The 23,278-nt window shown below is 45.7% G+C and overlaps 1 protein-coding gene across 4 annotated transcripts in view; it reads right to left on the bottom strand.

Moving 5' to 3' along the window:
• AAK1 (AP2 associated kinase 1) overlaps positions 1-23,278 on the bottom strand; it is a 134,737-nt gene that overhangs the window by 49,993 nt on the left and 61,466 nt on the right. For all 4 annotated transcript variants that reach the window (XM_063139366.1, XM_063139368.1, XM_063139367.1 and 1 more), the window contains exons 7-12: positions 17,104-17,236; positions 12,217-12,320; positions 10,304-10,383; positions 4,879-5,033; positions 2,078-2,346; positions 1,142-1,396 (exon numbers count right to left, since the gene is read on the bottom strand). In XM_063139366.1, the coding sequence (XP_062995436.1) occupies positions 1,142-1,396; positions 2,078-2,346; positions 4,879-5,033; positions 10,304-10,383; positions 12,217-12,320; positions 17,104-17,236 (996 nt within the window). The remainder of the gene's footprint in view (positions 1-1,141; positions 1,397-2,077; positions 2,347-4,878; positions 5,034-10,303; positions 10,384-12,216; positions 12,321-17,103; positions 17,237-23,278) is intronic.

Below are 23,278 nucleotides of genomic sequence, written 5' to 3'. Positions count from 1 at the left end.
TGGTCTGATCCAGCATCAGGGCGCTTCTGATGTTCTTATGAGTAAGCTGATGGCGGGAGGTGTCCTCTCTTATTCAGTCCTCCTGCTAGAGTCCTCTCTCCAGATCTGCTCTTGAAACCAGATGGCTGCAGATCCACAAAGCTTTTGGCATTGCAGAAAAAAAGTGTGCAGCAAAGATAGCTGGGTATAAGTATAGGCTCAGCTGGAATCGATTTAATTTCTTCACATACCGTGCTCCCTTTTCATTTAAAGAACGCACGAAAGCCAAAGACAACGCTGCCTTTCAGTATGAAAAGAAACAAAGGGGAATGATAACATCTGAATAGTAATGAAGAGTGTGTGTGTGTGTGTGTGCGCAGATCAGGACGGGAGTTGCGGGGGGGGAAGACGGATGTGAAATTTTATTCGCGAGGATCTGCGGCGATGGTAATGGGGATCCCTGGCAAATTTCCATCCCTTTTATACTGCAGGCAGCTGCTCCACTTGTGCAGGGAAAACCCTGCTTCTCATTAAGTAAAGAGCACTTGTTTGAGATGAATGTATACATTATAGTCATTACATGGAGACTTCGATCTTTTGTTTTGTTTCTTGGTGGAGAGTCTGTTTCAAAAAAAGAAACGGAGTTTACCTGCAAATTCTCCTCCAACTTGTTTGCCAGCTAATGTTCCAGAAGCTGGGCTCTATCCAGCTCTGGAGAATGGGGGGCAGAGACCAGGATCCAAAGAACCATGACGCCCCGGGTGGCTTTAGGCACATTTACTCCAAACAGCAACCCCCTCCCCACCACCACCAAGGCCACGTGGCAAACCGCTTTTAAAACTACAGGGAGGCTTCGAGCACAGCTGGCAACAGAGCCAGGAGGGCTGCCATCAAGTAAACCCCCCAAAGTCCTTAGGCCTGCTTAAAGGAGCTCTTGAGGTCCTGCCAGGCTTCTGCAGAAAGACTAGTCTAAAGCTGGACCCAGGAGACACCCCCTCGTCTCACCTGCACCCTCAGACTCTCCTGTCCTGGCAATTGCTAAGTGAAAGCTGCTTCCAGACCAAGGTCCTAAAAGTCGAGCGGTGATCAAACATGCCAGGCGTTTCAAATCAAAGGCAGACGCCGCCCCAAGGGCTGCTTCCCAACAGTTGGTGAGCCTTACCGGGTGATCCTGCGTAGGGGCGGGCTGGACCACCGCCTGTGGTGCAACCTGGGGTTGTGGTGGTATTGGAGTTGGCTGCTTCTGCTGCCCAGCAGCTGCTTTTTGCTGGATGGCGCTGGCCTGTTGCGCCAGCAGCTGTTGCTGTATGTAGTTCTGCACCGGCTGCTGTTGCACCGTGGGTGCTACCACGCCCGGCTGGACCACTGGGAACTGTTGCTTCACCGGTGGCTGGGGTGCCTGCGGCATCGCTTGGAGCTACAATACCAAGAACAAATATTCAAAGCCCTTCCTTAAGATCGGCTGCAGTCTGCTGTATTTTGGCACGTCAAAAACTGAGCAAGTTCCTCTCCCGCAACCCGCCTTCCCTTTGCCCATTAGTGATCCCAATGGGCCCCTAAGCTACAGAGGCTGCAAAACAGAACGGCCCGAGTCCAGGTTTAGTCATGCTTAGAGCAGACCTGTTGAAGTCAACAGAGCTTCAATTAGTCATGAGCCATGACGGAAGACCCACTGATTTCAGTGGGCCTGTGACGAAAGATGTAAGTTTCCCAGTCCCTCGGGCTATCACACATTCCGGGAAATTGATGTGGGACACCCAAATCAGTGGGACTTCTTAATTGCGGGAAATCCCATGGCAAAAGCTTAAGGGTTCCACACTTCAGAAATCATGTAGCTGACGGCCAGGAGCCAGAGGCTCCAAGGAATTCCAGAACAGTCAAAAGCTAATCCCCCAGATCCCCACCCACGTGGCTTCCCCGTTGGCATCTCCCCGGTTCTGGACACAAGGGAAGGCTCTTGGGAATTTGCAGAGCTGGGCTGGGCGGGCTTTGTTGTCCTTTGCTCAAACTTTCGGTGACTGCCCGCTCCTGGTCTCACGCGTTCCCTCTCACTCTCTCCTTCTCTCACACACACTCCTGCCTGCGTTCTTCCCCTCACCTGTTGAACTTGCAGGGGCGGCGGCGGCGGCTGATAAAACGCAGCTGGGGGCGGCTGCGGCTGCTTGAGGAATAGCTGATGCTGCGGGGTGCTCTGAGGCTGAGGCGAAGGGACCTGGGGCTGAGAGGCGGCGGCAGCCGGCTGCACAGGGGCCGGTTGCTTGGGCTGCGCTGTCGGGAGAGGTGGAGCCGGCTGAGGCAGGCCTTTCGCCGGCGGGTGGCTCGCAGGGAGGGAAGGCTGGCCGCCAGCCAAAGGTGCCGGAGCCACAACTGCGGAGCAGAGAGGGCAGAGCGTAAAACGGAGGCCGGGCGGGGCGCATCTTTCTCCCATTGGGCTGTTGATTTATCCTTCCGTTTTTGAATTTTCTAACATAGTTAAGAGCAACACATACTTTAAAAACATGGATCAGGATTCGACAAGAGAAAGGAATAAAAGAAGGGCGAGAGGAGGAAGTGGATGGCAAATGGAAAAAGAGGAGGGCAGGCAAAGCAATTGTGTTGGTTTATAATAAGTTTGCAACCTAATTCATACAAGTAGATCTTCAAACAATGATAAAACATCTAATTAAACCACAATGAAGAAGGAGAGTTAGCAGTTAGGTCAGCAAGGGCCATCTACTCACAGTACTTTTTAGGAAACAGAAATGCCCTCTGAGATCAGAACTTTTATCTAAAAACTGTTAAAGTGTGTGAACTTTTTTTCTGTTCTGACTTTATACTGTTAGTTTTACCCTACCCAGTGCCTGTTTGCATTCTCTTCCCCTCTTTATTGTTTTACTATGATTTTATTAGAATGTAAGCCTATGCGGCAGGGTCTTGCTATTTACTGTTTTACTCTGTACAGCACCATGTACATTGATGGTGCTATATAAATAAATAAATAATAATAACAACAACAACAACAACAACAACTATATAATACAGGCCTCTAAACTGAAGATATGATGCACATAAAAGGGAAAACTCTGGAGTTAGATGCCAGAGGTTGCAGGCCTTCCCAGTGTAATGGCCGCCCAGAATTCACTGCCCCAAAATGTCTGACAGGGTTCTCACTATGTACATTTTGGTGACTAATGGAAACAGCCCTGTTTTTTCTTATCTGATCATTTTCTTTATTTTTGATGGTCATACTGCTTTGCGTTATTATCTGGCATGCTGCTGCTGAATTAGTTTGTTTAATACCTTAAATATGATTTGATGTTTTATTAGCTGCTGCAAGATTCCTTTTGGAGTAAAAAAATGCAGCATATAAATTACATACACACACAATTGCCCAGTTTGGACACTTAAACAACCCAGAGTTCTGGCAAACAACCCAAGAAGGGGCATTCTTGGATTATTTTGCAAAGTGGAAGTAGGTCAGCGGTTGGGAGGCAGCACCCTCACTTGCTCCTGACTGCTCGCAAACAGCCCATGGATTGTTAATCATGGGTTGTTTGATCATGCAAACCCTGTCCACATATGCTTGAGCTCAGTACTTAAAAGTTCAATGGGCACAACATCTGTGTTTGTGGGTAGGGAGAAGTGGAGAATATCTGCCATTGTTTATCATACGGCCTGTTGCAGAAGGCGCCTAGAGAGAGATTTTTTTATCCAGTTTTCTCTCCTGCCCTGACTGTTTTATGTAGGGTTGTAAGCCGCCTTGGGAGGGCTTCTGCCCTGAAAGCTGGCTAAGAAATGTTTTAAATAAATAAATAGTCAAATGTTGACATCTCCCTCCAGGCATCCCTGGCTAGAATGGGAGATGGCGCAGAGCTGGCAAAGCCACCCCAGCTGACACACACCTGGACACACAATGGAGCCACCAAATGGCTCCCCAATGAGAGGAGGCACAGGGCCAATGAAGTTGGCCTGGCTGAGGCGCCAGGTGAGAGGAGGCACAGGGCCGAGGCCCCAGGTGGATCTTCTACCTGATGCTTCGGCCGGGCAGCACTGCTGTGCTCAAGACTTCCCTGATGGGGGAAGGCTGAGAGCTCTGAAACTGGGTCCCCAGCCGAAGCCCTGAGTGGCTGATCTTCCAAAAAGAACGAGTGACGTTATGAGAACAGACACTTTAGCAGCAGCAACTGCTCTGCCCCTGTTGCATGAGGAGATGCCATGAGCTGCAATGAAGCCTAGCCTTTGACAACCAGGGCTCTCTTCATGCAAGGATAACACAGAAAAGCTGCCCAATGTAGGATGAGGTGCAGAATTCACCTTGTTCCATTTTATACAAGTTTCTAGTCCTTATGGGTTCGAAAGATATGCCTGAAAGCCTGGTTAGACTGCAGAAGCCAGAGTGGGGGCTCAACACAAATTCCAGTTTGCCGTATGTGTGGGGCCTTCACTGCCTCGCACGGCTCGCCTCTCCCGTTGACCAGTTAAACTAGGGTAAAGAGCATGAACATCTATGCAATGGAGGCAAGCTCCTCTTGGAGCACGATGTGGATTGACCGGGCAGGTATTTGAATCTTCTTTTTTAGCTTAGGGTATACACAGCCTCTCCCCACGACCCCCTGCACCAAATAGCTCTTCGTTCCAAATTCCTGCACAGGCACTCAAAACGTTTTCAGCCATTGTGGAATAACTTCAACCTCAAGTCAACATGAAGCCATCTTCAGGAAGCCACCCCAAGAAGATCCCTTGGATTAGGAGATCCTGAGGTGGAGCACACTCGGTGGCGTTCCCTGACGAAGCTCTCACTCCACATGGACACCATTTTGATGTGCAATTCCTACATGTGAATCAGCTGTCAGGAAATGCTAGTGCAGCTTGCAAGTAGGCCCCTGGAATGAATGAGAACAGGGCTGCCCTTGCTCTCACCTTGGGCCTGGACTACAGCTTGGACTGTGGGCCTCTTTCTGGGAGTCAAGGCAGGCTGAATGGGCAGGATTCCCGGATTAGGCTGTGTCTGCCCAGCTTTGGGTCTTTGGCGTGGGGTGATGGATGTTTCCGTTGTAGGAATAGGATCCGTCAGCCTGGGTGAAGAAGAAAACACACAAATTAGAGGTTTTAGGGTCATGGGCAAGCTTTATTTTTATTTATTTAAGCATTTTTATGCCGCCATTCAGCCAAAAAAGGCTCTCACGGCAGCTTACAAAAGTATTTCTTGACAGCCCCTGCCCACAGGCTTACAATCTAAAAGACATGACACAAAAGGAAAGGGGATTGGGAGGGAGGAGGAGGAGGGGGAAAAGGAAAGCAAATTCAGGCACTACAACCTTAGTTGTAAAGTTCAGCAGTTAGTTGACAGTTCGCAGCAGAAGGGAGGGGGCTCTCAGCTGGAGCTGGACCCAGGCACAATGGAGAGGTGCCTGGCTGCTGCTTCCTCCCTCACTGGTGGCCTCTGCAGTGTCAGTTGGTAGCAGGAGGGAGGGGGCTCTCAGCTGGAACTGGACCCAGGCATGATGGAAAGGTGCCTGGCTGCTGCTTCCTCCCTCACTGGTGGCCTCTGCAGAGACAGTTGGTAGCAGGAGGGAGGGGGCTCTCAGCTGGAGCTGGACCCAGGCATGATGGAGAGGTGCCTGGCTGCTGCTTCCTCACTCACTCGTGGCCTCTGCAGAGACAGTTTATGTCTTTGCACCGTAACTACCAGCCTCTCTCCATGACCCCAAGTACTTAGACCCCACCCCACGTGCCTGCAGTTGGCAAACGTCCCTGAAAATTGCCAACCTTTCTTCCCCTCTGGGGAAAAAAATAACACACACAAAAAGAGATGACCAACCGCAAGATCCCAAGTTCTGCACAAATTACACACAGCATTCAATTGTAAGCAAGACTCTGCATATTTCCCCCTGATTTGCATAATTAGTTCCAGCTGAAGAGTCAGAGGTTTGCGGTCCGAGACCTTTAAATGCGGAATCCCAGGTATGTCAGTTCTGTCCCTTATAGCCACCAAGCGACACTGGCTAGGACTAGAGTAAGGGAAGAGCCAAGTGACAGCAGAGGCCTATAAAAGATGGAGCCAGTTTGGCTCAGGATATACTATGCTAAAGGAGCAAGTGAGTGAGAGGAAGGAAGATAGGTACAGAGAGAGGGAGGGGGCGTCATTCCGGTCCAGTGCAGCAGCATGGCAGCAGACATGGGGTCTTCTGCCATGCTAGTCCTACATAGAGGAGGATGGGGAGGGGCCCTATCTCATTGGTCGAGCTCCTGCCTTGCAAGCTGAAGGTCCCCAGCTCAATCCCTGGCATCCCCAGGAAAGGCTGGGAGAGGGTCCAGCCTAAAGCCCTGGAGAGCCACGGCTGCCTGTCCGTGTTGACCACACTGGGCTAGATGGAACAACGGTCCGACTCCATGTGAGGCAGCTTCCTCTGTAGAGTAGATCCACTCAAGTAATTCAAGTCCCATTCAATTCAATGGGCCTACTCTATGTAGGACTAACATTGGATTTATCCCAAGTGGGGGCAGGAGCAGAGCTAAGAGCCACACCTGGCAAGTCAGCAAGCTGCTGCACTACTCCGTCCACTCAGCATCGACACGACGGCCACGATGCCACTGAGAAGCCACCATCAAGGTGGAAGGCGCTGAGCAACGAGCAAAACAATCCCACCACTGGACGCTCTGAAGGCAGAACTTTGAAAGCAGAGGTCCGCCTGACATTAAACCGAGCCTCTTCTCTCGCCTGGTTCCCTTTCACCGCATCCAATAACGGACAGCTGGCACACATTAAGACCACTTAATGCATTCAAACACTGGAGACAATATACTATTTAAATCTGCACTTTTAATAGACTTACAGAAGAGCAGACAAAGGCATAATGAGCTTGCCTGGCAACAGCTGGCAGCCTCGAGTGCAATTGTTTACCCTGGTGTCATAAAAAGAACTCTTGTCCAGCTTCGGGCACTCTGCTGTAAATTGCTTTGGTCCCTTTCCAGTTCTATGATTATAGCTTCAAGGAACATCTTTCAACTGGCACTTCGGCAATCTCCCCCTTTCAGCAACCCTCATCCCCAATAAAGACTGTACAATGGCTAAGAGAAGGAGCAGGATCGAGCTAGCGAGAGAAGCCATACAGCACAGGGGAGGAGGCGACAGCCGAAGCACGAGCATAAAGCTGAGGACTGGGATCCATGCTAAGCTCTCTGCTGCTCAAGAAGGGGTTTGATAACCCAGGAAAGGGTCCAGAGGAGAACTGCAAGGACAGGAAGATCTGGAGGACAAACCGGGTCTCCCAGGCAGGGCTCCAAACTGTGAGACAGGAAACTGTGCTGCCTGCCCACCACCACCCCGCTCAAAGCTGGCACAGAGAGAGCCATGCCAGCGACCTCTCCACGCTCACAAAACAGTGCATGGAGAGATGGGGGAAAGGAGGCCTCCCAGGGGGAGGGGAGGAGACTGGGGGTGTGGAGCTACGAGGTATCCCCAGTCATCCTCGTCCCTGAAGGGTCTGCGCTAGACAGGCAAAATTGGCTGTCTAGCTAAAATGCAGAGCAGGAGGAGCACGGCGCCTCCTCCTCTGCATTGGATACACAGAAGCCTTCGAGTGCACATTGGATACATGTAAGCCTCCATAGGACTGCGCCCTAAGTATATTAGTTCAGGAATTAAATGTATTTTAATAGATAGAATATGTGGATGCTTTCCTTTTTGACAGCTGTATTTCTAAATTGTATTTTCACATATGGAATTCTGCAAAGTCTTCAAATAAAAATATATTAAAAATTCATGATTTAATAATGGGATAGTTGTATATGAGATAGCTACGAAAGGATCTCTATTTTGTTCTGCTAATACTACGATACTTGCTTCAATCCAGGGTTCTGAAAGATTCTCTGTAGTTAAAATGTCTTTAATCACTTCCAGTCACAGACCCACTAATACAGCGGCACGTCCTCTAGTATGGCGCAGAAGTGCCATATGGTTTCAGAATGTTATTTTTAAAAATGTATTATGACTTGCAATTCTACCACTTCTCTTATTGATCCATCCAATCTTTCTTTTATCTGTCCTACTAAGTCTTCCTTTGTTTTGTCTCCCTTTTGTTCTTTGACATAAGGGTGCTATGGATCACTCTCTTCACAGTCTATGTAATTGACTTATGGTTGAGAATCATTAAGAGGGAGCTGGTAATTAATAAAGTCTTGCAACTTTCACATGAGGTATCTTTCCTCATTAACAGTCTTGCAGCAGAATCTTAGAGTACTTTAATCCTATTACCGTGGATCTCCATACAAGAGGTTTACTTAACTAAATTCCAAACCAGCTGTCAATTCTGTAAGATCAAAAATGTAGGTTTAGGTAGCACCTACAGATTGAATCTTAATACCAATTCTAAGTAAGTTGGTTCTTCTCAATCTAATTCTAAAATCTTTGAAACTTGGTCCTCCATCAGGTTTCCTTTATGGGGTGGGGTGAATTCCCTTAAAGATCACTTTATTTTGTCACATCCTGCTATACGAGCTTTCAGTTTTATCCATGACTTCATTTTTCTCCACCACTTTTCTCCATTTCTCTCTCTTAGCCATATCTTTATAGTCTTTAGTTGATTGTAGTGTGTATCTACAACTTCTCACATTTCACAATCTCCTTCAGTGTTTTCTTTCATTATCTAATTTGATGAACTATTTTATTCAACTCTTCCATCTTGTTTGCAATATTCTAGTTGCTCTTTTCCATTTTCCTCATAAATGTTCTTTTTCCGTATCCGTACTCCTTTTGTAAGATTATTTTTTCATTTGAAATTTTACTAAATAAGTGTAAGATTGGGGTTATAAAAGTTTATTGGCCTAGCATAGGGAAAGAAGCTTTTGGGGGCATAGAATGGGTTAAAATGGCTGTACAAGCAATAGGGTAGTGCTTTAATATTAAAGGGGCAAGTAGGCCTACACACGTAAAACACTGTATCAAGGGTTAGATGGTTTAGTTTGGATAAGGCCTGATAGAAAATGATTTGGAAATATGATTTGCGGTTGCTCAAAGACGTTACTCACGGGGGCTTGCAACTTGGTATTGCTCAAAAGACATTGGCACCCCAGCTGTGGAATGAGCTCCCTAAGGAGGTTCGCTTGGCACCTACATTATATGCTTTTAGACGCCAGGTGAAGACCTTTTTATTCTCCCAACATTTTAACAATCTATAAATACATTTTAACATGGTGTTTTAAATTTGTAATTTTGCATTGCTGCTGTTTTTATCTGGTTGAGCTTTTTTATTGTATTTTATATTATGGTTTTATACTGTTGTTTTATATTATGAATGGTTTTAATTTTTGTGAACCGCCCAGAGAGCTCCGGCTATTGGGCGATATAGAAATGTAATAAATAAATAAATAAATAAATAAGTCCTATGAACTTGTGACAAGGACTAACTGTAACTAGGGGAAGGGTCCAGGGTGAAAGACAGGTGAGGTTGTGGTTGGAAAAATCCACGTGTACCTAAGAATACACAGGTTAACCACAAGAACAGGGAACTTGACCTTTCGTTGTCATAAACAAATATGTCAGAAAGGGGAGGAGGTTTTCAGGAGAGGATGATCTAAATTAATGACATGGACCAACAGATTTAGCCATTTCAGAATAAATTTATACGTATTAGGAGAGAGGTCTTTGTCTTTGAAAAGAGTATTTACGTTTGGATGCACCAGACAAAGAGGTCTTCCCTTCCCCTCAGGCAAGGTTTGTTCTTGCCTGGGAGTGATGGGAGCCCCTCTGTGGAGAGGAACCTCCTTCACAGAGCCAGCATGAGTGGTATTGTCATGTTGTCATTGGGGGTGTGATTGTCTGTGTTTGTCTTGATCTCCAGAATCTGCTAGACTTGTGAGTATGTTCTTTTAATTTGCTTTGCTGAATGGAGGTTTGTGTGTCTGTTTGACTTTAACTTTCCTAAATTGTTTTATTAAATGTTTTAAAGTTATAACAGTTTCATTGTGCTTGTGAGTCTGAGTGAAGTCAGTCATTCTGGATGTCTTTCTCCGGATCTTCCTTACACCTACTATAGTGGGGAATTTAAGGAGTCCTGTTGCAAGATATTGCAGAAACCTACGCCTATGTTCAGTACCTCTTAAAAAGACCACCAGAAAATTCCTCCTACACTTTATAAAGATTATCTTAAAGTATCATTTCTATTTCTATATAGTTTCTTTCTGTGGACATCTCAAGAACTGATGCAGAAACTTCAAAATAGGGTGTGATTTCTAGATGCATCCTATAACAGTGGAAATGGGTGAGGTGAACCACTCCCCTCCCCTCTGCGTGCTTACAGAAGGAATTTCTGCCACTATATATTAACACAGATTAAAAACTTACCTGGCTTTTGGCTGGCTCTTCTTAGCAGCCGCTTCACTAGCTTTCACTGGCTCTGGAAGTTTGGCAGGGATGGGAGAATTCTGCAAATGGAAATGCTGCACTCATTATAATTATACACACGTACACACAGGAGAAAGTTACAGAAGGTTATTAGTGGATTAGACAAATTCCTGGAGGATAGGGCCATCAATGCCTACTAGTCCTGATGGCTATACGCTACCGCCAGTATCACAGGCAGCATGCCTATGTACTCCAGTTGCTGAGGAACAACATGGGCAGCAGTGTGCTGTTGCAGGCGTGTCTGCCTGTGGATGTCCTGTGGGCAGCTAGTTGGCCATTGTGTGAACAGAACGATGGACGCTTGGTCTGATCCAGCATCAGGGCTTCTTCTTATGGTCTTATTAAAAGCTACGAAGAGCAAGAGCAATAGAATTGAGGAAAAACCAACGCGCTCTTCTCATCATCTTCACTTCAGCGGCGTGCGGAATTTATTAGCAGTCCGAGTTATAATAACTCAGGGCGCAAGGAGAGAAGGAGCGCAGAACCATCTATTTATTACACTTCTATACCGGCCCAATACCTGGAGCTTTGCTTTAATGTAACAATCCCAGGTGACAGAGAGTTAAGATATATAAAAAAAACCTTTCTGATATTAGCATAGAAACTACATCATGTCTCGTGTAACTCAAAAAACAATTTCCACAAAACAGTTGGTGAAGAAAAATGCCAGTTCCAAGGAGGCCATGCTTTATTATTTATTTATTTATTTATTTGTTATTTAGAATATCTATATACTGCTCCCCATTGAAAAATTTCGGAGCGGTATTCAAGATGAAATGAAAATAAAAACAGAATAGAACAGTTAAAACAAAATTTAAAAGAAGCAAAAACAGAGATTCAAGGTTGCATATTAAGGAAAGGCTTCTTGGAATAAAGCCTTTACCCACATAGGAAAAAGCCCATTGTACCAGGCTCGAGGGTTATGGCTTCGTCCCTGTCCCGAACCTGCTGGCTCCATTCTGCACTGTTTGTGTGGCCCTTGCTTGATTGCAATTTCTCAGTACCGTATTTCTTCGACTCTAAGACGCACTTTTTTCCCTAAATAAACAGCTCTAAAAATGGAGTGCGTCTTAGAATCGATGTCGTCTTAGAATCGAAGCAATACGGCAGCCTTCCTCAACCTGGGGGGCTCCAGATGTGTTGGACTACAACTCCCAGCATGCCCCAGCCAGCTGGCTGGGGCATTCTGGGAGATGCAGTCCAACACATCTGGAGCCCCCCAGGTTGAGGAAGGCTGCAATACGGTAAGAGGAAAAGAGGAAGCTCCTGCAGCAGCCTTGAGCCATGTGAGCGAGGAGGAGCTGGGAGGGTAAGCGCCTGGTTTTTTGTTAGTCAAATTTATTCGTAAGTCCCATCGATTTCCATGGGACTTACTCGCGTGTCGTCGTCCCCTTGTGCACAGACAATTAAAGAGCGGGACTGGAGAGTTAAGCGTTTTAGCTCCTTAATCGCGTCTTCTCCTCTCTCTCCCCGCCCGAAAATATTGTTTACTCTTTGTTTCAACGCCCCCCCTTCTTCCTGCGCAAACGGCGGTTTCTTCTCTCACAGAGGGAAAAAAGAAAAGGACACAGCCATTAGAAGAAAGCGCGGAGGGGGGGGGGGAGGAGGTTGGCTGGGCGGTGAGGGAACTATTTTTTCGATTCCAAGATGCCCTTTTTTCCCAAATAAACATCTCTAAAAATGGGGTGCGTCTTAGAATCGGTGGCGTAATAGAATCGGAGAAATACGGTAAATTACTCCTAGGTTTTTGCAGGCCTACAAGTTCTGAAGGAAGGGGAGAGCAGAGCCCCAAACCTAACTCCACTGTTACCATCTTTTACCCTGTCGACAAAGAGGGATTAGTTCTCGCTCACCTGTGCGTTCTGGACTGGACATTCCCTCTTAGCTAGTTTGAATGCAAAATGGGAGACCTGGTAAATTTCGGGCCTCTTGTCTGGGTCTGGTTCCAACATATACCCTAAGAGAAAGAATACCAATTAGATGGGATGTTAAGATGGGTAGCGTCAAGCCTCATTTAATATCACCTTAGAGCAGTTGTGTATATCGGTCCTTAGGTCAGGGACAGGCAACTCAGTCCAGCCCACTGGAGCTTGCATAACCACCCAAACCCATGGACACCTCTCCTTACTTATTGGCCCAGCTTGGATACAATGGTAAACCACAGTTTAACAAGGCAGGAACAAGCTTTGGACTCGCACACTCTTTTCTCACCTCTCCTCCCTAAGTGCAGTTGCAAGAAGGAGATTAGAAGATCTGTTTCCATTTGTAAACTCACTGTGGTTTGTTGTTATATGTCCTGCAGGGACAAACTATGGTTTCCTGAAACAAGGCAGGATCAAATTGTGGTTTATGTTCCTGGCTTGTTTCAACAAACCATATTTAAGCTAGCCACAGTCAAGTTTGGACAAAACAAGGAACTCTGTTGTAGACTAGGAAATAAATGTTTCTATGCTCTCTCTTGTGGTCACACTGAAGAAAGAGAGGAAGGGCAGACATCAGAGGCTCACCAAGGATTGTTCCCATGGTAACTGAACTACAGTTTAGTATTTACATTCTAACTGTACTTCAGCTATTCACTCTGAGGGCAAGCAAAGGACCCTTTTATACTCCCTCCCCACTCTCATGTGAACAATAGCAGTGGCTTTGATAAAGGGACCACTGAAGTGAGGAGCTGAGACCCCTAATGTCCACCCAATGAGGGGAAATAAAGAGCCCTTTGCCTGAATCTCAGCCTGTGTAGGCCTGAGTCTGCGGTGGAGATGCCATTGCTGGTCCTTCAGTGCTGGCTCAATTGGCTCAGGTGAAAAGGGAGTGGCTAGCCAGGGCCATAAACTCAATTCTTCCTAGAGATACTGCAATCAAAGTTTCATACACAGAAGAGGCTTAAAAGCAGTTCCTAAAGTCGTTTGCTTTTAGAATCATAGAATAGCAGAGTTGAAGGGGGCCTACAAGGCCATCTAGTCCAACCCCCTGCTCAATGCAGGAATCCACCCATTGAGCAGGGGGTTGGACTAGATGGCCTTGTAGGCCCCTTCCAACTCTGCTATTTATTCCACCAAGCTTTAAATTGGTCATATTACTGCCCTCCTATTTATATTACATTATGGTGGGAGACGGGACAGGGCTTTCTCTGCTGTGGCACCCCAGTTGTGGAATGCCCTCCACTTGGAGGCCCGACTCATGCCGACGCTGGCTTCATTTCGGCACCAAGTTAAAACATGGCTCTTTATCAAAGCCATTATTATTATTATATTTATTTATATCCCTCCCTTTGCCCAATACTGGGCCTTTGAGGGCTAAATTCCCCATGGTCACACATAGTTCTAAGTGGCTTTCGATACTATCGACCATGGTATCCTTCTGGATAGGTTGTCTGAGCTGGGAGTTGGAGGTACTGCATTGCAGTGGTTCCGCTCCTACTTGGATGGCCGATTCCAGAAGGTGGTGCTGGGGGATTATTGCCCTGTGCCGTGGCTCCTAAGCCATGGGGTTCCAATTCCCCAGGCTATTTAACATATACATTTTTTTCCCCTCCTCCTCCTCCCTCCCAATCCCCTTGCCTTTTGTGTCATGTCTTTTAGATTGTAAGCCTGTGGGCAGGGACTGTCAAGAAATACTTTTTTAAGCCGCCATGAGAGCCTTTTTTGGCTGAATGGCGGCATAAAAATCCTTAAATAAATAAATACATGAAGCTGCTGGGGGAGGTTGTCCGGAGATGTGGACTGAGGTGTCATCAATATGTGGATGATACCCAGCTCTACTTCTCCTTTTCATCAAACCCAGGTGAGGCAGTGGCTGTTCTGAACCAGTGCCTGGGCACGGTAATGGACTGGATGAGGGCTAACAAACTGAGACTCAATACAGACAAGACGGAGGTACTGTTAGTGGGTGGTTCATCTGTCTGGCGAGGTGACGTTTGCCCTGTCCTGGACGGGGTTGCACTCTCCCTAAAGGATCGGGTCCGTAGTTTGGGGTGCTCTTGGTTCCAGAACTGTCATTTGAGGCACAGGTGAACTCAGTGGCAAAGAGCACCTTTTATCAGCTTAGGTTGATATACCAACTATGCCCTTATCTGGACAGAGATAGCCTAGCTACAGTTATCCATGCTCTGATAACCTCTCGTTTGGATTACTGCAATGCGTTATACGTGGGGCTGCCTTTGAAAACGGTCCGGAAGCTTCAAGTGGTACAAAATAGGGCAGCATGTTTACTAACAGGGACTGGCCGGCGAGATCACATTACGCCAGTCCTTTTACAACTTCATTGGCTGTCAGTCCAGGTCCGGGCCCGATTCAAAGTGCTGGTATTGACATTTAAAGCCCTAAACGGTTTGGGGCCAGGTTATTTGAAGGAACGCCTCCTCCTATATGTACCTGCCTGGACCTTAAGATCATCTACAGGGGCCCTTCTCCGTGAGCCCCTGCCAAAGGAAGTGAGGCAGGTGGCTACTAGGAGGAGGGCTTTCTCCGCTGTGGCACCCCGGTTGTGGAATGAGCTCCCCAGAGAGGTCCGCCTGGTGCCTACACTGTACTCTTTTCATCGCCAGCTGAAGACCTTTTTATTCTCTCAGTATTTTAACACTTAATTTTAACTTAAATTTAAATTTTACTGTTCTAACTCTGTATTTTAATCTTATATCAATTTTGCTGCATGCTTTTATCCTGGTTGTGATTTTTATACTGTATTTTGTATTTGTGTTTTTAACCTGTTGGTTGTTTTATTGTGGTTTTAATTTCTGTGAACTGCCCAGAGAGCTTCGGCTATTGGGCAGTATAAAAATGTAATAAATAAAATAAAATAAATAAATTTAATTGTTTTAATTGCTTTTTTTAAAAAAAAATCTACTGGTTTTAATTCATTAATGATTTAATACTTTTTAAACTGTGTATATTATGTTTACATTGTTCTGATTATATCTGTACACTGCCATGAGATTCCAGTGATATAGGGCGGGATACAAATGTTTTAATAAATAAATAAAATAAATTTTTTTTAAAATCTGTTGCTGTTTTTATTAAGCCTGTTCCATTCCACTGATTTTTAACATTTTTACTGTCAGCCACCTCGTGAGGGCTTGCCCTAACAGGCAGATTAAGAAAAATATTAAATGAGTAACCAATAAATGGAAGATCCCACCTTTTGAATTGACCCTAAAACACCTGTGTGCCACAGCCCATGCGGAGGAGAGACTAGCAGGTTGCTTTAAAAGCATAGTGGAGCTGCTGGAGATAATGGCTGGCTCACCAAGCTGAATGCAACTGTGATTCTGTGGTGTTGCCAAGAAGAACGCATCTACTGTTTCATAATGCATTCACTGGAGTCAATGAGTTATTTGTAATCAGCCTGGCTTTGATTCTCCATTCATTGAGGACAAATCCTTATTATGGATTTATGTGGCCTTCTTTTAGATGCTGATGCAGGCAGACTCATTTAGTAGAGAAACACAGAGATGGAGGTCAAAACATGTGTCTTTGTGCTCATAGGCAGCTACCAAAGACTAAAGGGGGCAGGAGAATCACTAGTCCAGGAAACAAGGGAAACAGAAGTCACTTAAGGAGGATGGAGGGCGCAAAGCCATATAATGTATTTTATTTTTTTGCCCCCAAAGGGCTCAAGTTTTAAGCATGGAACTATAAATTTGCTTCTATTAAAGGCAGTTTCCATGCAACGTTCTCTCCTCAAAGCCCCAACAGATGTAGACTGTCGTCATTATAACGTTTCATGTGAAAATTGTGAAACTGAAATCAATTGAAATTGAATTGAAAAATTGAACTGTGAAATTAAATTGTTAAACTGAATTGTGAAATTGAAATTTGGTAGCCCAAGACATGTCAATTACTAGTCAAACTGGGTCAGACATTTCTACACTTCTGCCTTGGAGAGGGACACATGAAGTACACCCCTAAATATTGAAAGTATTCGCACACTAACTAGACATTTGAAACCTCCATGTGGTAATCCAAAACCACCAACTATTGAGACTGGCAACAGTAAAAATAGTCTCCGATGTGGTAGGATGGCTCACAGTAGCAGCCAAGGAAGGGTCCCTATCAACACCCTCCAAGCTATTTGGAAGTGACTGGACAAAAATAGAGGGAAGCCTGGGCCAGACCGGTGGGTGTTCAGTTGCCCCTTACACATGCAAGTCTGCCCTGCGCACAGGGGGAGGGATTTCCCAGCAGTCCTTGGAATGTGCATCTACATGTATACTTGCTAAAGGCAAGCTGAAGAGCATGTACCGCAGTTCCCTCTCCATGGGCATTTAAATTCCCTTGAACAATTTTGCTCAATGTCACCATGACTTCTTGGATCCTACAAGCCAATTCAGACAACCTGCTTTGGAGCTAAGGCAAAAGGACTTGAGGGGAGAATTCATTCAGATTACCTGAAGGGGGAAAGAAGGTGTAAGTCTGACTGACCAGAAGCTCAACAGCTACATTTCTCCAACAGGCTTGAAGCCACAAATAAAGCCATGTTGGAAAAATAGAAATCACTAAAACTGCTGCAAAAGCCACATCCTCAACGGATTTATTTATATGCAGACTAAGTGGCTTTAGGCAAGCAGTTACTTCTAAGAGCGTGATGCATCTGATGAAATGGCAAGTCCACAACAAACCTATCAAAGTGCCCGAAGTCCCTTTCTCATTCCAGGCAGGATTGCTCTGGGGTCCCACCCCCAAACGCCTGGTGCTATGGCATGTAAACCCAGGGGCCACCGGCACTCCAGCGTAGATACTCACGTATGAGGCAGTGCATGTCCTGGGAGTAGCGTGAGTTGTCGGGAATGGTGAAGTTTCCGTCACAAATGGCCACTTGGCTCTCTCCGAACGGTAAAGTGAAATAACAGAGCTTGTACAGCAAACATCCCATGGCCTGAAAGGAGAAAAGCCATTCTTGAATACACCGTTGGCACAGGTGCCAGCTACCCCCACCGTCATATCAGGCTCTGCTGTTAGTTTATCAGCTAGCTGTGGTTCTTTGTTGTTGTTTTTTGCTACAACAGAAAACTGACAGGTCTTGCTGACAAGGTTTAGCATCAGATTTCAGGCCAGCAAAGACCAGCTTGATTTGAATCTAGGAATGCAGGGACCAGTGTTTCTACTCACAACTTTGCCCCTCGTGAGCCAAGAGTATTGTTTCTGAACTGAGGAGATGTGCTTAATTGAAAAGTGCTCCTGCCTGCCCCCCCTCGCTCCCCACTTGCAATGCTAAGGACATAAAAAGGGTTATGGGAAATCTGTGAGCTTGCTGCCTCATTCCCCAGAACAGATCGTTTTGCAATAAAGCAATCACTTTATTACCTGAGGTCTCTAGCTAGTTTCGACCCTTAATCAGGCTCACCGGTCTCACGGAACGGTGGCGGAATCGGTACATCCCCCCCTCCACTATTGCAATGCACAACTCCAGTCCTCCCAAACACATGCGTGTGCGGTCTGTGTGATCCTCCGACCCCTTTCAGAGGAGAAGGAATCACTCAAATGGAGCAGATGTGCATCTGGGTCTCCATGAGAAGCATCTGCATCCCACGCAAATAGCGGAGGGAGAGGCCACCACCTGGGGAGAGGTCTGAACTGGCTCCCAACTGAGTGTGGGTTTCACAAAGGGAAAACATTGAGAAGGGAGGTGGTGGGCTCTCCCACCCTAGAGGCATTCAAGAGGCAGCTAGGCAGCCATCTGCCAGGGATGCTCTGAGGTGGGACCTTGCACTGAGCAGGGCGTTGGACTCGATGGCCTTGTAGGCCCCTTCCAACTCTACCATTCTATGATTCTGTGATTCTATGAGAACCTTTCAGCCCAAGATCAAACCTTGACATCCCTCACTTTGGTCTAGATGCAAATCATGCACTGAGGTTCGCACTGAGGAATGAGGGGAGGGGCCATGGGCAGGTGTGACAGAGCACCTGCTTTGCCTGCAGAAGGTGCCAGGCTTCTCCAGGTAGGGCAAGGAAAAGAATCAGGCCGATGCGATAAGAAGATTCTAACTATCTATCTCAGTAAAAAGGCTCAATCATGAGGGGGTTAAATTGTTCCTACAATATACCTTGTCCCAACTTTTTTGCTTGTTTTTCACTTTATGAAACATCTGCACAGTTGGAGGAAACTCTCAAGCCAGTATAAGCTTCAGTATTTTAAATTGGTAGTGGTAGACAGGAGATTGGTAGACAGAAAAGCTACATTAAGACACAATCTGATGCATGTTTAGACAGAAAGAAGTCCTACAACTCCCAGCATTCCCCAAACAGTATGGTGGCTGGGGCATGCTGGGAAGTGTAGGACATGTCTGTCTAAATATGGATAGGATGACACCATCAGGTTGTTTATATGGTTCACTACCTAATTCTGTGAGCTATTACTTGTTTCGTGTTCAGCAGGAAGGCGACGTCGCCAACTTATGTTGATTTATATGTTGCGTTTTGGTTTTGTTGCTTGATTTGTAAAAAGAAAATACAAATCTCATTTTTAAAAAAATAGCCAAAGAATTCTATAAAAGGTATCAAAGATCTGGGGAAATGGGTAGAAGGAGAAATGTTTTTGGCAGGAGACCGAAATGGAGTAATGAATAATGAATTAGATAAGTCAGAAGTAAATGCTATTTTTGCATAGTGGCCAAAGATTTTTCAAGCAGAGAGAGAGAGAGAGAAAGGAATGACATTTGAAGGAACTTGCATCCCCAGAAAAAAAAAAGGTGATGCTTTTACTCAGGTTGCTTTAGCAGATGTGAGAAATGATTACATTTTTTGTTTCCAAAAGTCACCCTTGATACAAAAATAGGTCAGAACTACAATTTATGCTGACAACACCCCAGTTTATTGGGAAGCGAACATAAAAGGAAGAAAGCATAGTGGGGCTAGCTGGAAACTTAAGAATAGCTTGATGGGACCCAGAGATTATAGGAAAGCATTGTTTGTTTATAATACTTATATAAAAACATTACAAAAACAACATGTCTTAAGCTCTCTGGTAGCCTTGCAATTCGACCGGACCAAGGCACCCTGTGTGGAGCTGCCCTTCAACCTGGTTCGGAAGCCGCAGCTTGTGGAGGATGCAGCAGTTCGGATGCTCAGTGGAGCACCTGGCCATGTTCACATCGCACCTGTGCTAAAAGACCTGCCCTGGCTGCCTATGAGCTACTGAGCTATGCTCAAGGTTTTATGGTTAACATACAAAGCCTTAAATAACTTGGGCCCAGGATACCTAGCTGACTACCTTCCCCTATATACACCCAGCCGACCCCTGAGATCTTCCAACAAAGTGTCACCAGGTAACAGCACATAAGTGGGCCTTTTTGGTAGTGGCACCCACCCTCTGGAACAAGGATGTGCTGCTCGAGAGGCAGAAACAGTGGTGAGCTTCAAACGCCTCCTGAAGACATATTTGTTCACACAGACTTTCTCTGAATTGTAATGGACTGTGACACTTCCCCATTTATCACTGCTTCTGTTGCAATCTTTTAAATTAATTAATTTGTTCTTATATTGGTTTTATACTTTATTATATACATATGTGAACCACTTAGAGAATTTACAATACTAAGCAACATAAAAGTAGTATAAAACAGCTCCACGGGCTTCCAGTCTGTTTCCGGGCACAATTCAAAGTGCTGGTTATGACCTATAAAGCTCTATATGGTTCGGGTCCAGGTTATTTGAAAGAACGTATTCTCCCTTATGAGCCTGCCCGTGCTTTGAGATCTTCTGGAGAGACCCTTCTTTCAGTCCCACCTTCTTCACAGGCACGCTTGGTGGGAACATGGGAGAGGGCCTTCTCGGTGGCTGCTCCGGTGCTCTGGAACTCTCTTCCCGGGGAAGCTAGGCTAGCTCCCTCCTTGATGGGCTTTCGGAAGCAGGCTAAAACTTTTTTGTTCAAGCAGGCCTTTGGAGAATAATCCAGCCCGCCATCTATGTTAATGTCTTATAATTCTGTTGTGTATTTTTTAATTGTTTATGTTTTTGTTTCCCTCCCCCCCATGTATATTTTAAACTTTGTAAGGCCGCCTTGAGGCCCAGCATTGGGCAAAAGGCGGGATACAAATAATAATAATAATAATAATAATAATAATAATAATAATATACATACTTAAATTTCACCATTTGTTCTGACAGCCAACAAAAGTGAATCAAGCTGGCCAAGATACATGAATGAAGATCAATGATTAGGGCCAATCAAGGTGAGCACATCCCAACCCCTGATGGTCAGATTTTAACTTATCCACTATCCTCCTTCCTCAGACTCCCACTCAGCGGGAACCCCACCCCCCAGAGTTGCCCCCACTCAGGCGCTCAGCCTAGGCCAGGGTCACAGGCCTGTCTCTCACACAGAACCTGGTCCATCTTCCAATTCCCAAATGAGAAGGGGGCGCCCCTACACCTGGGACCCCCCCCTCCCAAAGTGACAACCCAAAGAGGTGATTCCCTTCCGGGTCTACTCCATTGTCCTGGCAGGGCAGATTCTTGTAAGCCTCCTCCTGAAGCTGTTCCCATCCCAGGTGAGTCTCTGCTCCAAATCCAGCCACTCAACTCTTCCCAGCAGCAAACAGTCAACAAGTTGTGTCTGACTGTGAAAATAAAAAATGCACACTTGCTGATAGGTGATAACAGATGTTTTCAGTTGACCTCTGCTCTGCTGTTCCTTCTGCCAAACTCCCCAACGACGGCACCAAACCAATTGTATACAAATATTATTGTGGTCCGGGAAGGCATTTAAGGCATGTATAATGGGTGTGTTCATCAAACGTTGGCATATTGTTAAAAAAAAGAGAGCAAAGATCAAGAAAGGCAAATGAATTTCAAAGACTGAGAATTTAGAGCAACAGCATAAATGATGCAGGGGATGAAGAAATTAAAGGTTAGATAGAACTGAGAATAAGTTAAAATGTGTATATATACATATATACATACATACACGCACATGCGCGCACACGCACACACACACACGCTGTTACAGGGAATGTATTATAGTTAGAGGAACATGTTTTGGAGCAAACAAGCCTGATAAAACTTTGGCTAGAATATTAGCTACAGGAATGGATGATAAAACCCATCCCACCAATAAAACCAGGAGATCAAACAGTATCAGAGGGTAAAATAAACAATTCTCAATGGGTCAGTTTCCCCATCCTCAATTCTTTCCAAGAAAATAAGTAGTTCCAATAAACCCAATGCACCCCAGTTCACTCAGGGAGTTTTCCCTGCAGGGACAGACGGGGTTAGGGAAGGTTTGTGTGTCTGGTATTTTGTAGAGGGCTTTAGAGTTCTCTCCCTGCACTGAACCAGGCAGCTATTCCTTTGAAACGCAAGGCGAGAAGCAACCTTTTGGAGTAACCTCCGGCTCTCATTTTTATTCAGAAGCCCACACTATTCGCACAGGCTATGGGCAGGTTACAACCCCTAAAGATAAAAAGAAAGACTGCGACGCAAGAACAAGGACATAATGCAATGTAAATCTGCAGCTTTATAAAATATTAAAAGTAAACTTATCTATACAAACACATTAATAAAACATACTGCTAAATGCGCCTCATTATATTGCTAAATATACACCTTAGCTGCCAAGCACTCACCCAAAATAGAATGTTTGCTGCCCCGAGATGAACAGGGGCTTGCGTGGATCGAAAGAGGAAGAGAATTTAGGAGCCAGGGAGCACCCAGTAGGGTCGCTCGGTGGGATGCAGAAGAGACCGCCCCCCGGCCCCTTTCAAACATCATTGGGTTCATTGCAATAAAGGCCTCTTCACCGTGTCACACACTGCGGCTCTTAGATACGACTCTTGCTGTGCAGCCTTAAAGGAAAGACATCCCCAAGTCCCTATTCCCACTCCAGCAGGACTGGTCTTCCTCTGCTTTAAAGGGACGGTTTGCAATGTGGGCACGTTGAAGACATACCAACCTGGGGCACTCTTGGTTTACGCTAAAAGTGGAAAGGATCTGGGGACAAAATAAGAACTGACCCCAGAATAGTGTTTTTAAATGGATATTGTTGTTTTTATGCTTTTGATGGTTTTAAATTTTTGTATATTTGTTTTTAATGTTCACTGTTTTTAACCTTTGTAAACCGCCCAGAGAGCTTTGGCTATGGGGCGGTATATAAATGTAATAAATAAATAAAGGGTACACGAGGCTTCTTTGCCCACTGGTTTGGATTCAAGGCAGGCATTTGGGTGGGAAAGAACTCCGTCACTGGCCCACAGACCCCAAAGTGTTACTGAGGCGATGCCTGGAGCCACCACAGGAAATGGGGACATGGGGTGCAAATGCATTGAAGAATTTATCGGAGGTGATATAGAGCATCATAAACTGGGATGTGGGGATTGTATTTCCTTACTTCTCCGCACTTCCTCATTCTTCCCAGGGGGGAAAGAGGAAGTAAACAAAGACCCCACATGGCCCATTCAGGAGCTGTTCGTATTGCGCCACTTTTCCTGCACACAGGAGATCACGGCACCTTCCGTTTTTTGGTTTTTTTTAAAGGTTGGATTAAAAGGGGTCTATTTTGCTAACGAAAAATAAGCAGAAGGAGCAGGAAGTGCACAGGGGGTGGGCGTCGTCATCTAAAGGACACACGCACATCCGTAAATGGGCAGTAGTGAGTGTGCGATATATGGTCTTAGATAGATGGTCCAATAAATGTAGATAGCAAGTCCTTTGTTCGATGGATCTGGTTAATTAATTCCAACCTATCTCATTTGTACCCTACTCTTCCTTGTGACTTAAGTGCCACCCTGGAGCCAAGCAGGTGGGGAATCGTCACAAATGGCCAGTGATGCAAGTAGCCAAAGGCATCTCAATTGTATTACTTCTTAGTGATCAACTGGGTGGTATCCGGCCTGCACATTCTTCCATATATCTCCACAAACAAAAGATACAGCGATTTTATTTGAAACACACACACACACACACATTCAGGGAGCAGTCTGGA

Source organism: Elgaria multicarinata, chromosome 12 (assembly GCF_023053635.1).
Source record: "Elgaria multicarinata webbii isolate HBS135686 ecotype San Diego chromosome 12, rElgMul1.1.pri, whole genome shotgun sequence".
NCBI classification, from domain to species: Eukaryota; Metazoa; Chordata; class Lepidosauria; order Squamata; family Anguidae; genus Elgaria; species Elgaria multicarinata.
Note: the sequence above shows the minus strand (reverse complement) of the source record. Positions and strands in the feature narration are given on the sequence as shown.